General features: G+C 52.7%; 1 protein-coding gene across 2 annotated transcripts in view; it reads left to right on the forward strand.

Moving 5' to 3' along the window:
- Nucleotides 1-722: 722 nt before the first annotated feature.
- Nucleotides 723-15266, forward strand: part of SCUBE3 (signal peptide, CUB domain and EGF like domain containing 3) — a 34580-nt gene continuing 20036 nt past the window's right edge. For both annotated transcript variants that reach the window (XM_034660585.1, XM_034660586.1), the window contains exons 1-3: nt 723-1160; nt 13775-13897; nt 14977-15102. In XM_034660585.1, coding sequence (XP_034516476.1) covers nt 1076-1160; nt 13775-13897; nt 14977-15102 — 334 coding nt within the window. In that variant the 5' untranslated portion in view covers nt 723-1075. The remainder of the gene's footprint in view (nt 1161-13774; nt 13898-14976; nt 15103-15266) is intronic.

Genomic DNA, 15266 nt, shown 5'->3' on the forward strand with positions numbered 1-15266 from the left:
AAGTCGGAGCCCCTCTCGGTTTTTCGAGGTCCTACGTGGCTGTGTCTCGCGTGTCGGGCTGTGCCGGGCGGGCGTGCCGGAGTATCCGTGCGATCACGTCCGCCCCAGCCTACCCGACACTCCGGGCTCTCTTTGTCTCTTGGTGTAGGTGTGCGTGCAAACCTGCGTCGCACGGCCCTCATCTCGTGCGAGCGCCGGGGCGCACCCTAGCTCCCCCACTCTTTCCTCGGGGAGAGAGAACGAGCCGGAGCCCGGTGCTGTTTGGTCTGGAGCCGAGCGGGGCTTGCATTGATCCATTGATTGTGCGCGGTCTGCGCCTGACCTCCCTGCTCCCGGGGAAGCCGTCTCCATGGAGACCGGACCCGCTCCCCCAGCGCCGGATTGTAAATTCCTGCAGGCAGCGGCCCGGCAGCCTGGGGAGGGGGCCGCCGCGCCCGGGCGCGCAGGGGGAGCGGCTGCCGCGCCGAGGCCCCATTTGAAAGAAAAAAGGGCACGAAAAAGGAGGTGGTGGAGGAGGAGGGGGAGGAGGAAGAAAACGAAAAGGAGCGAGGAGGAGAAGGAGGAGGAGAAAGGCGAAGAAAAAGAGACGGAGCCTGAGAGACGGAGAAAGAGCGAGAGAGGAAGAAAGAGAGGCAGAAAGGGCGTGTTTCTGGCGCTGCGTTTCCCCTCCCCTTTCTCAGGTCCCTCGCTCGGGCTCTGCGCGCTCTCCGGCTGCAGCTCTCTCCGGGCGAAGCTGGGAATTGGGTGGGATTATACGGAGCAGCCCCGCCGCCGCCGCCGCTAGCAGAGCCCGGTTCGGAGAGGGCGGGTTTCCCCTCCGTCATTGGCGCCGGGCGCCCCCAGCCTCGTCGCGCTCTCCGCCTCGCTCTCCCCGGCGTCGGGCCGGGAGAAGCCGGCAGCATCGGGAGCCTCCCGCCGAGGGCACCGCGGTCCGCGCCCCGCGTCCGCAGCCCCCCGCCCGGCCCCGGCGGCGCCCCCTCCCCTCCCCCCTCTGGCGCGCGGGGGCCCTGCCGGCTTCCGCCCTCCCGGGGCTGCGAGACCGGCCCCGGCCGCCCGGCCGCCGGTGGCTCCAGCCATGGGCTCGGGGCGCGTGCCCGGGCTCTGCCTGCTCGTCCTGCTGGTCCACGCCCGCGCCGCCCAGCATAGCAAAGCCGCGCAAGGTAAGGAAGGAGGGGCGCGCGGCGGCGGGGCTGCCGGGGCTGCGGGGCCTGAGGGCGGGGGCGCGATTTCCGTGGGGCAGGGCAGGTGCTGGGAAGCGTGCCGCTGTCAGAACCCAGCACCGTGCACCCGCACTCCGGCTGGGGACCTGACCTCTGGGCGCTGCGTCCCGGGCGAAAGGCTGGAAGAGCCAGGAACGACACGGAGGAGTGAGAAGTTTGGGGGGCCCTGGGCAGAAGTCGCCACGCACCTCAGAATTCTGCCCGACTTCACTGCCACCCCAGCATCTTCGAAAGACTTTTTGTCCTCCAAGAGTAGGAGAGAGAATCTTTTCTTCTCTCAGACATTGCCAGAAACTTAAGCTGTGGCCTGGAGAGACTGAGAGAATGAAACTTTTCAGCCACGCCATGTATTTCTTCCCCTCACCCCCAACCCTCGTGCAAAGTCAGACAAAATTTCCAAGTTGTTGTCTTATCAGTAGAAAAATGTTAAAGAAAAATAGGATCTTTTCTGGAAAGACCAGCTCGGCTCTCACTGGATGGTAGGGGGCTGAAGAAGAGAAGAAAATTTCTGACTGGCTCCCAGCAAGAATGTCGCTTTCTGCCTCTTTGGGGGGAAATCTCTTTCGTCTTGCATGGCTTTCATTTCTTATCATAATATTTATTTATTAAGGCCTCGGGTTTCCAATTCCATTTAAATCCAGGTCAGAATTGCATTAAAATAACAAAGTAAAATTCCAGGCCGGGGAGCTCTGACAGATCCCTCTAGGAATTAAAGAGAGACAGGGAGGCCCTCCAGCCCCCATCCCTGACCCCAGGCTCATTGCCTGGCTAGTCCCAAGGCTTTCCTGGCAGAAAGCAGGCTGGTGGGCTACAGTTCTCTTGGGGACTGCCTCCCCTCCCCCTTGACCTCTTGCTGCACCCTTTCCCCATCATGTCCTCACCCAGGAAGAGATTTATATGGACAAAAAGAAAATTCCTCCTGGCAAGGCTTTGCTGAGGATATGATTCTGCCTATTGTCCCAGGGGCTCCTGAAGCCAAGCTGGGGTGTGGAAGTGGCTGAGCCAGAAGGGAAAGTTGAACTTGGGAGTTGGGGAAGCCTGAGTCTCTGGCAGTCAGGTCGCTGTGTCCTGGAGCCTGAGTGCCTGGCTCTTAAGCTGCTCTTGTGTGCTGGATGGGCTCCCACTCTGGTAAAAGGAAGGTGTTATATCAACGCCAGTCTCTTCTCCCAAACACTGCCTCTTCAACTACCTCCTTCTTCCTCCAACCTGTCCTTTAACAGAACCCAAGTAGTGGAGATCCGCAGCTGTCACATACCAGACCCCACCCCCACCCCCTTCCAACCCCAAACAGCCTCTTCTCCAGTCCTGGTTCCAGACAGCCCACTGCCACTGCCACCCCCAGCCTGGGAGCAGCCCCTCTCCCACTGTGGATTTGCTTGTGTTTTCATAAACAAAGCTGGCTTTTGTAGTGTGTGCTGACTTACTCATAACATGGAATTAGCTAGGGAGTTTAGTCTGAAGGAAGGAACAGATTTCATTCAGTAATCTAGAGACAAGATAAGGGCCTCTTTCAAGTTGGAGCCAGTGTCTGTAGTGGTCTAGTGAGAGTGGGGGGCTGGGGGCAAAGGGGGGAGCAAACAGTATATTCAGGGGGGTTCCCAGGGCTGATGGAGACTCCTAGAAGGGACAGGTGCCAAGGGGAGATCAGCTTATCCTGCAGGGATTGAAGGACTCATAACCCCTCCAAGGTGCTCTGGGGCTCCCTCTTCCATCAGACACCCTGCTGGGTGCTGCTGCGGGTGGGGAATGCAGCTAGATCGGAGGCCTCTGCCCTCAAGGAACTTAAATCCTCATAGTTTTGTTCACTACTTATATTCAGGCCACACTCGCTCTGACTGGACCGCAATTCCTCTGCACCTTCCTTCCTTCCGATCCATGAGTCTAGCCTGGCATAGAATCTAAGCCTGTCATTTCAGCTACCTTTGACACTGCTGTTCAGGAACTATATTAACGTGGTCAGCCAGAGATTGCCTAATGACAGGTCTGTTGGGTTAGAGGGATGTCTCTGGACCCAAATCTGCAGGCCAGTGCCCTGGGAAAGACAAGTACTGAGGGGATAGGGCAGCTTTACCCCTAGATGGAGTGCTGTGGACATCCCTTCCTCCCAGATATATCTCCTGGGTATCACCAGGGCCAGCAGGTGTGCCTTCAATGCCATATGCTTTTAAATGAAGCTCTAGTGGGTCTCTTTAAATTACAAAGACTCTTGGCAAATATCTTATGCAGTTATTATACCTCTGCGTATAGCATATATATATATTACAGTTACTATACTTCAGTGCCTTTTCTCCAGAGATTCCATCCACCCCCCCCCCCAAGAACCAAAGTGGAAAGGGATAGGGAGACAGGAGGGACAAGGAAGGGAGCCCTGAGTGTGCAGGTGAGTGTGCATGTGTGTGTGAGAGATGTTCGCCACCATCACCCACAGGTGATGTAGCTGGGTGTCTGTGTCTCTTGTGACTTGGATTCGTACATTTTTGTGTCTTTGAGAACTGTGTGTGGATGAGTGGGGGGTAAGCTCGTGTGACTGGGAGTGAGTGAGCATGAGGGTTCATGGTTTTGAGTGTTTTTCAAATGCCTGTCTGTGTGTTTTAAAGTAGACAGACTGGATAACCAAGATAATTGTTAACTTAAAAGCATTAATTTGCTTTGCTTTTTCTTGGGGGGGGGGGTGCAGCAGTGGTTAAAAAGACCTAATCCTTGCTTAGGGCTCAGGTTACAGCTGAATGAAAAGGTCTCCTGGCCTCCCGGGGAAAACTTGTCCCCAGGGCGGGCTCAGGGAGAGCCAGCCTGGCCGTTTAGTTTACCTGGTTGTTTTCTCTTCTCATTAGGGATAAAATGCCGATAAAGTCGTGTATTTAGAATTTCCAAGTAACACCAGCCCTGGGACTGAGAGCTTTCATCTGGCGGCAAACAGTGTCTCTCTGTCTCCGCGCGTCTCTCCGGGTCTCTGTCTGGGTGTATGTGTGTCTCTCTCTTTCTTTCCCCCACCCCTCTTCCTCTTTAATGTGGCTATTTCCTCTCCTCCCGCTTCCCTGGGCTCCTGTGGCCAGCTCTTACAGTGAGGGGACTGTTCCTCCTAGCCCCTCCCTCCAAAATATGAAATGAAAACCATAATCGTGTCAGCGGGTGAGGGTGGCCCCGTGGGCAGCCGGCTATTGCCCGTGCCCCATCCAGGCCACACTGGGGAGACAGAGAGAGAGAGAGAGTCAGTTCCCACTCTTGGATCCTGGTCTTCAATCAGTCGCTTCTAAGCCTGTCTCCCCCCACCCTCCATTTTTCCAGAAGGCTGGAGAAGAGGGGTGGACTGCTTAGAAATTCCTCAGGAATCCCTTTGACCTCTCTTCTCTCAGTGACATGTCCCCTGGGGAGGTGAGGAAAGCCTGGGGCCAGGGGAGCACTTCTCCACTTCTTACCCCTCATCCCCTGAGTCTCTGCAGAGTGAAATGAGAGAAAGGGGAGCAGAAGACACCGAGGCCAGAATTACCACAGGCAGAGAAAGAAGAAAGTTATCAGCCACCCCTAAATGAGATTGTTTTCTGAAACCTTCAGGAATCTGAGAGCATGAGAACCGGTTTGAGATGCAAGCGGCCGGGACCTGTTGTAAAAGGACCAGGCCCTGGATGTGAGTTTGGGAATGCGAGGTGTGCATTCACTGGGGCGTGCGAGCGTGCGTGTGTGCATGATTCAGGGTGTGTGTGTGTGTGTGTGTATCCACCCGTGTGTGTGTGTGAGCGCAGTGCTCCGGTGAGAGGAAAAAGGAAGCAGGGCAGTGTGCATTTTGTTTTCATTGGAGAAGTCAAGAAGTGGAATGGCTTGGTCCAGTGCCTCAGATTGAAGGTGGGGGAAGGGAACGGATGGTTTCAGACCCTCTTGCAAAGATGGAGGTGGAGGAGCTTGCTGCCTGAACTCACCCCAGTCCTGCCCCCGGCTCTGGTCCCCGCGTGTCAGGGTGTGGGCCTCCCTTGACGTCCCGTACCCCTAGCACATGACCACTTATAAGAAAGAGTCCCTGTCAGGGCTGGAAACTGCAGAGCGGCTCTGAGGCTGGCAGTGCCCGCAAGAGGCCCAGACCTGGGGACAGCTTCTTCAGGCTCAGTTATAAGACAGGAGTCTGGAAACAGAGGGCCGGCTGGGCCTTGGGGGGAGAAGTGATACAACGGCTAACTCAGGGGTATCTGAGGGGTAGAGGAGATAGGCAGCTGGGCTAAGAGGGGACTCAGACCCTCCCCTCCCCCCACTGGCCCCTCTGTCTCCAGACTGGCCACAATCCTCCCATGCCCGCATACTGCCAGCTCCAAATGGCATGTGCTGGGGCGTCTCGTGCCAGTGGGTTGGTAGCACAGAGCCTGAGGATTGGGGCCTCTGAGGAAATCACTGAAATTCCCTTCCTCGCTTGTAAAATGGACTAGAGTCTCAGAAGGGTCCCTTTCAGCTCTGAGATTCTGCACATCTCATCGAAATCCTTCCTGCTAGAAGGCAGAAGACACTGTAGCAAGCCTCGGTCCTGCCCCCAGGCCTCCTCGGGCCTTCCTGCCTGACACTCAGGCCCTCTTCTCCCTGGACCTGCCTCTACTGCTCCCTGCCCCAGTCTGTCACTTGGCTACTCCTCCTTTCTTCTCACACCCCAGTTTCCTGGGGCCCCAAGTACCCAATTGTTCTGTGTCCTTAAGTAGTCTCTCCCCTTGTTAAGAGCCCCTACAAAAAAAGTGTGTGTTTCTGTGCATGGTGTGTGTGTATCCAACAACTTTGGGAGGTGGAGCTGCAATGGTGGTTCTGGGAACTGAATACTATCTGGGCAGGGCCCCGAGGCCGCAGTCCCTGGTCCTGCACCGTATGTTCTCAGCTCCAAGACTGGCCCTCTGTATCCTCCAGCCGAAACATCTCCCCCTTTCAGACCAAGGTACTGTTTTGTAGTTGCTATAGGGTTGGGCCCCAGAGGTGAAGAGATGACCCCTAAATAGGGCACTGTGGCCCTCACTCTTACCTATGGTTTCCTTGCAGCTGTACCCATAGCCCTAGAGAGAGCTGTGGGGTTTGGATTTCGGAGCCCCAGGCCAGGGGCTGTCCACATCTGGTCCCTGATGGCGCCAAGCTAAGGAGAGACCTGGGCAGGAGCTGCCAGGCTGGAGGGAAGATCCAGAATAAGGAAAGAGATCTAAGAAATCCCTGGGTGAGGGCGGAGTGTCAGGGTATGTGGGCATGGTGGGGGGGGTGGAGCTGGAAGAGAGGGGGAGCTTAAAGGATAGACCCTGGGGAGCAAGTTTACAGAGAGGACGTTTTTACAAGTTTCTAATTATATTTATTTGGAGTTTTCCTCTGGCGGTTTGAAGCTGTTAACAGCAGGAACCTGTATCCCTGGTGTTTGTTTTTGTTTCTAACCAGCTGCTTGGCCCAGCATAGTGAATCCAAGTTGGAGACACCTGCCCACTGCCGAGCTGCCCACCCCGTCCTCCTTGCAGCTCTGTCTGCGCCCACCATGTTGCACTGCCCTCCTGCCCTGCCTGCCACTCGGCCCTGCCCTCTTTCCAGCCACCCCCACGCCCAAAGTCTCAGAGCATCCGCATGCCTGCTGTGGCTCTCCAACCAGGAACATCCAAATGTCAGTTCCAGGCATTTCCATGGTTATGTATCAGACATAGCTCAGCTTGCTTCGTGCCTGAACTCCATGCTGAGTTGGGGTCAGGGGAGGCACGACAATGACTAAGGCAGGGATTCCTCCCCCGGGTGTTTCTGGACGATAGTGAACAGTGAGCAAGCACTAGACTGGGAGTCAGAAGACCTGGGGTCTCACCCTGCACAAGCTGTTCGTGCTTGCCCTCTCTGGGCTTGTTCCCCATCTACGTGGTGTGAGACAGGACCATTTGAGGCCCATGTGAAAAAGCCTGGGTGAAAGCTCCACACACAGAATTATGCACCATCTAACACCGTCATTGTTCATGCTGTCATTTTCTCCATCCGTGTAAAGAGATAAGACGGATAATCATGAAGCTGGAACCTGCCTTGGCCCACTGCCTGCCTCCCTGTCCCTCTCTCTCCAGCGTTCTGTTCTTTCCTCCCTAGCCAAGGATTCCCTACCTACTCATCCTCAAAAGGCCTCTGACTCAGGGTTGATTCCGTCCACATTGAAAAGGAGAAAATTCTTGTCCATTTGGTGTACCTTTAAATGAACAAGGAGCTGGTTTAGGGATAAGGTGGTAGGACTTAGAGACACTCATCATGGCCTCTTAATGGGTGACAGAGCTCTCAGGTTCAGCCCCACTCCCTTCCGGGCACTGAGCACCAGCTGCTTTTCCTTGCTCTTCAGTCAAGCAGGCTCAGCTCATATAAGAGGAAGGGTCCTTTTTTAAAAAGGAAGAAAGTGCTCTGTCTCCTCTTGTTGGGGTCATTTGTGCGGTTTCCTAGACTCTCTCCAGGTCTTCCTTACCCCTGCCTATGCTTTGTCCACGCCAAGGATGGGCCCAGGCTCCAGCTGAGGTCACAGACTCTCAGCCCGGTTCCAAGTTGGGAAGATAACCTGAGAAGCCCGAGCGGGGAAGCCAGGCTCCGCCAGTTTCCCTACTTGCCCTTTTAATCTAGAGGGAGAGCACAGGCACACATATACAGGTCAGGGTGTCATGGCCGAAGCCCGGGCTGGTTCTACTTTGGTGTTACTTACATGTGGGAGGCAACATGGAGGAAAGGATAAGAGAACTGACCAGGAGCAGCAATGGTATGTTGCTTTCAGGTGGACCCTGGTGCCCCATGGTCATGTGCAACTTAGCACTGGGCTGGGGGGCATCTACTGGACAAGCATGTTCCAAAGAGATGCCTGAGCAGCTCCAGATAATAGCTGAAGACCCTGAGAGCCTATGAGTCCTATCAGATCCCTATGAATCCTACCCTGGATTCATTGGTCCCAGTCTCTTCCGGCCTCTGCATCACCAAATGAATGCATTTAAGTGGGTCTCTTACTTTCTCTGAGTTTCCTATCCCCCTACCCTTAATTTAAGACTAAATTTCCTAGGACTGCCCCCCACCTAGAACAACTGTGGGGTCACAGGAAAATAAAAAGCTTTTTCCTTGTGGTAACATAGAACTAGGAAGATGACACAAATATGGACCTCATCTACTCACCCACCAACCCATCCATCTATCCATCCATCCACCCACCCATCTGTTTTACAAATATTTACTAAATGCCTTTAGTATATCCGTCTGTCTTATTCATTGCTGGATGCCCCGCTCCTAGCACAGTGTTTGGCATGTCGCAAATGCTTGGTAACTCTTTGTTGAATGGCCGAATGCATATAATCAGTTCCCAGCTGCCATGTGGATTTCAAAGATTAAGAAGCCATGGCCTCAGGGAGGTTTCAGGAGGAAGATACTGCACATGAACCAGAAGTTAAATAATGGTACAAGGCATCGTGTAAGAGGCATCACAAGACAGTGATTGGTCAGGCAATCAGAGAGCCTGCACTCGGCCCAGTCATCCGGGGCTAACCCGGCTTGGGCAGGAAGGTTGTCACAGTCATGCAGGCCCATTAAGACACCAGGCAGGCTGCTTTGGACCTCCTCACTGGGCCCAGCAAACCTGCCGTTGTGAGTGGTAGGGGCGGGTGGACTCTCCCCAGGGGTGTCTGCTTATCTGCAGCCTGCATTCTGCTCATTTCTATTTGTTGTTATTCCTCAGCTGGACCTGGGCAAAATTTTGAAGCAGATGGAAGTGTTTCCTTGGGGGTCCCTCCTGCTTCCCTTTTGGGGTATACTTCCCCATCCTCAGAGGGAATCTAGGACTGCCCATGGTCAAATACTCCACCCTTTCTAGTCTGGTCTGCCCTCTCACCCTCTAAACGCCACCCCCACATCCCACCACCCCTCCTTCCCTACATTTAGCAGAGTTCACGGAGTGTTCTGCTAGGTGCGGAAGCAAAGCCAGCAGAAATGTCAGATGGCATTGGGAAAGCTGCGGCAGTTAGACCCACGCATTCATGCCAGGAGAGGGTGAGGCACAGAGGTCTTGACTCATCTGGGGTATCGCTGCAGCTACCACTCTCCCCCAGTTCAGCTTCTGATCCAGCCCCATTACCTGGGGGTGGGGTAAAGGCACAAAAGGATAGCCCTCACGAGGGATCGTGGGGGGCAGCTTTTTGGTTCCCAGCTGGCCCCTAACCCACTTCATCCCTCTCTTTGGACAGTTCCCAGCATGGGTGCAGTAGACGTTGGAGAACGTACCTTCAGGGGTGTGTCTCCCCAACATTCCCTGTACCATCGCTTGTTCTCCTGGTGCTGCACGTCCCTACACCAGGCCTGAAATGGGGCTTTGGTAAGAGGAAGGAGGAGCAGAGAGGGGGTTCAGAAATGATACTGGGGAGAAAGTTAGACAGAAGGAATAAAAATAGCAGAGCTTTCTGAGCACTTACTATATGCCTGCACTGCAGTGCTAAGTACTTGACAGCTATTAACTCATCTGATGCTCATGATAGCCCTGTGAGGAGGTGCTATTATTATGAGACATTTACAGAGGAGGGCCCAGGACCACACAGACATGGGTGGAGCTGGCATCTGCACTGACACAGTATCACTCCAGAATCCCTTTTCTCAAACATTCTGTCATCTTGGTGCCCCCAGTATCTTCCCACCTCGAGCAAATGGTCTACTCACATTATCTGAGATGGGAAAGGAAGACAGACAGCAGCCCAGCCCAGCCTCACCCTGGAGATCCTGATGCAGCTCGTGTAGGAGAGTGCCTAGACATCCACATTTTTTAAAAGGCCCCAAGGGAATCCCAGTGTGCAGCCAGGGTTGAGAACCACGGGTCTAGACCAATCCATGTCCAACTAGCATCAACTTGTTTCTCAGGCCAGTAGTAAATACTTGCTCCCTCAGAGCTATGATGAGACTATATGCCTATGGTTATCGAAGGGATCCCTGCACAGACAAATCGTGGGTGGAGAGATGTGGTGGAAGGGAGCTCTGAAAGAATGAACTGGCAAAAGGAGGAGACACTGGATATAATGGGGGGCCCTTTTTCAGAGCTCCGTTTTGTTTGTTTGCTTTTAGAGGGGGTGGGGCAGAGGGAGAGAGAGAATCTCAAGTAGGCTCCATGCCCAGCACAGAGCCTGACGCGATGCTCAATCTCACGACCCTGAGATCATGACCAGGGCACAACAATTGGGCACCCAACCGACTGAGCCAGCAGGCATCCCTCAGAGCTCTGCTTTAGGCCTGAACTGCTTCAAGATTCCATTCAAATGGTTGAAGGATCCCATCCTCAATGTGACCAACCAAGCGAGGGAAGCTAAACATGCCGCACAAGAGGGCCTGATGGCATTAGCAGCGCAATTCAGCAATGGCAGCAAGTGAGCGGAGGCAGGCTGAGTCCCCTAGGACCAGGAACTCTTTAGGAAGGGGGCTTATCAGGAAGAGCTTTGGGGAAGACAATTTTGAGCCAGATTTGGGAAGCTGGGAACAGTGTGGCTAGAAAAGAGGACTGCATCTCAATAGTGAAGAACGAGATGTGTGTGAATGCTTGGACGGGGCAGGATGCTTAGACATTGTAGAGAGAGGAGGTAAGAGAAAAAGTCTTCCTGGGCAGAGACTCTTGGCTGGAGAGGGTTAAGCACTGTGAGCAGGGTGATGAGGGAGTGGGTAGGATGGTGGGAAGAGCCCAGCTGCTGGAAGGTTCTATAGGCTCTGCCGGGAAGCCTGGGTTTGCTGCCATCAGCATCAGGGCCACTCTGGTCCTAGTAAGCACTAAACTGGAGGCAAAGCAAAGAGCTGAGAACCCAGATAGCCTGGTGCAGACTCCAGCAAAGCACCCAGTGATTCGGAGACAGGCATGTCCCTCTGAGATGGCCCTAGAGGAAGGGCTTCCTGATGGATTTCCAAATTGCCCTGCTGGCTGCTGGGGAAGGGATGGTGAGAGACAGAAGAGGGCTCGAAGCAGGATGGACAGAATGACCATTTGTCACTGGGATTGTCCAGTGCCCCATGCCAGCCTTGAAGACTCACAAGGGCATGTATAAATGTGGGGACAGAGAATAAGGACTTGGACTTCTGGGTGCCTTGTCTTTCTTCATGTGTTTAGCCACACTTGAAATTTCCTGATGGTCAAATGCTTATCCATTCTCCAAAACTCAACTTGAATCCCACTGCTCAGGAAGTTTTTTGGTCCACCCAGACCTAGGAGTATCCCTTACTGTCTCCAAGAGCAGTGCTCCAATAGAACTTCCTGTGATGTTGGAAATGCTATCCGTTAGTGGTGGCCATTAGCCACATATGGTCATTGAGCACTTGGCCTAGTGCAACTGAGCGACTGAATTTTGAATTAATTATGTGCTTCATGGCTACCATCACAGACAGCACAGTCCTAGAGCATCTGTTGTCTGAACCAGCTTCTGTACATCAGGAACCTACCATTTTCCAGATATTTTATTAGGAACTTTACAGAGATTGTCTCATTAACTGTTCAGACTCTCATGAGGAGGAATAAACCCCATTTTAAAGGGGAAGAAATAAGAGAATCAGAAAAGTCTCCCTAGAGAGGTAGAGCTGGATTTGAATCTGGAACTGACTGGTTTCAGAGCTTAGGCTCTTTTTATGAGAATACATTTCTTTGTACCATATATTCTCCAACAGTTGGACCTACTAACTCCACACAGCCTCTTACTCTCGACTCTCTACTATCCTTCCTGCCCTCTCTAATGAACTAGTCTTCATGCCCCCCTTCTGTGTTCTTTCACGTGGGGATGAGTTCCCCGGATGGGCCAGCAGGCAGACACCGTTTCCGCAGAGCCTGAGTGAGGCGGAGAGTAAGTGTGAGTGACAGCAGCTGTGCTCACCGGGTGTGGGGGGTACTGCAGAGGGGTCGGAGAGAGTTGGGAGTACAGAGCTGAATGGAAGCCCAGAAGATCTGAGGCAGGATGTTTGGGGGCACTCTTCCAAATTTCAGTTCTCTTCTTTGTCCCAGAAAACCTCGGTTCTGACCCCGAAGTACTGCTTGAAATATGAAAGCAGAGGACAATTCACTGTTTCAAGCTAGGACTCCTGGGTGTCTATAAATTGGAGTGATTACTGGTCCACTCGTTCATTCACATTCAGTAAAAATCTATCAAGCACCTTAAGGATTTGGATTCTGTAGCGTGGCGACAAGGCCTGAGGATCTGCATTTTAACAAAAGCCAGGCAACACTACAGTCCACTGTCTTGATGGCAAATCCCATTTCTTGATTTGCAGGTGGCTACCTCCACATGTGGATTCCCCAGTTCACAGCGAGAAGTAGCCTCTTCCTCCTCTGATCTTCCTTTTCACAGGGATTCTCAAGCCTGGCTGCACAGTAGACTCACCAGGGGACCTTTCGAAAAATACCGTGGGCTCGCTGACCAGGACCTCTGGGGATGGCACTGGGCATCTCCGAGGGGAGTTAACTCTGATGATGTGTAGCCAGGGTTGAGGACCCCTCACCTTCTGTCTGATGTCTCTGTGGCACTCAACCACACCTCATGTTACTTACTTCTGGCTGGGCCGAGTCACCTCGGGGCCTCCACAGCCTTCAGCACAGTGCCTTTCACAAACACACCCCGTAAAACATTTTCAACTGAATGCAACACGGTGCATATTTTAGCTGCTTTATGCGCACCGTAGCGTTGCTGCAGGAGTTGGAATCTTCTGCCCAAAGATGATAAATGATTTTCTTTGCTCTGTCTTTCAGAGCCATCCTCTTTTTTTGCTAGATCTTGGGTGGCCTCCTCCTTCAGCATAGCTCTGTGAGGAGCACCTCGTGTCAGAGTGAGAGCCAGGAGCAAGAAGAGTACCTTGGGTTAGATGGAAGAATTCAGGTTGGTGGGCTAGACGAGCTAGAGTCTGCTGGAGAGCCACATGGGCCCCACTGATCAGGCTTTGGGTTGCTGGGACCAGCCCCTGCCCGGTCCTGGTCCCTCTGCTGTTGACAGCACAGTGGCCGAGGGAAATCTTCCAAGATGGAACTTCTTTCCTCTAAAGATTCTTGGCGTCATGGGAGGCAAGTGGGAGCAGGCCTGGTCTCAAGCAAAACTGTGAGGCAGATAAGGATTTCTCGGGTGCCCTGTCTTCTCCCTTTCTTCTCCTTCCATTACTGAGGGCTGCTGGACCCTGCCACTTTCCCAGAGGCCATTGTCCCCATGCCTCTTCTCCCCCGCCCCCCACCAAGCCTGCTCCTAAGAGAGGTAAACTAATTCACACTAAGCTGAATATTTCTAATCAAGGTAAGTGTGCTACTTGGTCCAAGGGTTTTTGTTTGTTTTTAAATCAAAGAGGAGTGTTTCAAATGATGGAATTTTAGCTGTCATTATGGATTAAGTATTTCTGAGGGGAGTGGGGGTGTTTTCTGAATTCCTGGAATTACAGAGCTGACCCACTCTGAAATCAGAAGGGTGTGAAAGAGCACCTGCTCTTGGAGGGGTCACTATCTCTATTTTAGAGGAGAGGGCATTTTGCCCTTGGGGAACCACCTTCAAGACACCCCTTGGGGAAAAAAAAACACCCCTTGGGATGCACTGACAGAGGGTCTCACGTGCTCCCTCTGTCCCTGCCAGATGTGGACGAATGTGTGGAGGGGACTGACAACTGCCACATCGATGCTATCTGCCAGAACACTCCACGGTCGTACAAGTGCATCTGCAAGTCTGGCTACACAGGGGATGGTAAACACTGCAAAGGTGAGGCTGGGAGGGCCCTGAGAGGGAAATCAGTGCCACTGCCCTGGGCCACACTGCGCATGACAGTAAGGCCTGCAATCCCTGCGGGGGAGGGGGTTTTTCCCAGGGAGGGCACCATAGAGGCTAGCTGAGGCTCTGGTTGGGAATGGTTCACAGCCTCCTAGCTTGGCTGGGTGGGGGGGGTCAGAATCATGGGACTAAGGCCTCAGGTGCCCTGCCATTGGAACCTCCATCTTTAGACCCTTCTACCATTCCCACATACGATGAGAACAGTTTACCCCAAGGGAAATTCATACCATAAACAAACACATTCTTCCCCTCTCATAATTAAAGCACGCTTGAGATGTTATTTTCAATGTATGACCTTCAGTGTTGGTAAGACTTTACTGGACAAGGTACACTCATTAATTCTTGGTGACATTATAAACTGAAAAGTGATTTTGTCATACCTTGCAGGAATCTTAAAAGGTATTTATACCCTTTGACCTAGAAAAGGTATTTATACCCTTTGACCTTTTATTCTTAGGGATTTATTCAAGGGAAATTCACAGAAACAAAATAATATTAGGGATCTAGCAACATAATGGAATATTCTGCAACCATGTATAGTGGTAATTAGAAAGATTGGGTGGAGACGAAAATGTTTATGACTTAAGTTTATTTTTATTTATTTATTTACTCACTTATTTATAGAGAGGGAGAGAGGGGTGGGGGAGGGGCAGAATGAGAGGGAAAGTGAGAATCCTAAGCAGGCTGCATGCTCAGAGCGGAGCCTGATGCGGGGCTTGATCTTATGACCTGAGCCAAAATCAAGAGTCGGACTCTTAAATAGCTGAGCTACTCAGGAGCCCCTATGACTTAAATTTAGATGAAAATAGCAAAATGCAAAATGGTTTGTAGGCTATGGAAGTAACTATGTAAATACACATACACACACAGAGAAGATGTATACACACACACACACACACACACACACACACACACACACACACATTTAAACAACCACAGGGCTGAGCCCAGGGGTAGACAGTGGGGGGCATGGTGTTGGGCCAGCTGCCTCAGATCCTCTTTGCCCACAGACGTGGATGAGTGCGAACGAGAAGATAATGCAGGTTGTGTGCACGACTGTGTCAACATCCCTGGCAATTACCGATGCACGTGCTATGATGGATTCCACCTGGCACATGACGGACACAACTGTCTGGGTGAGCAAAGGAGAGGGAGAGGAGGTGTGAGCAGAGGGGCTGTCTTGTGGGAAGGAGGCATTTCCAGCATTTCCCATTTCCTGGGCAAGGAGAGGAAGGTGATCAAAAAGCTGCATTCTCACAAAATAGGGAACAAGGTCAACCTCCCCTTTGAGACTGGGCAC

Source organism: Ailuropoda melanoleuca, chromosome 5 (assembly GCF_002007445.2).
Source record: "Ailuropoda melanoleuca isolate Jingjing chromosome 5, ASM200744v2, whole genome shotgun sequence".
In the NCBI taxonomy this organism is placed as follows: Eukaryota; Metazoa; Chordata; class Mammalia; order Carnivora; family Ursidae; genus Ailuropoda; species Ailuropoda melanoleuca.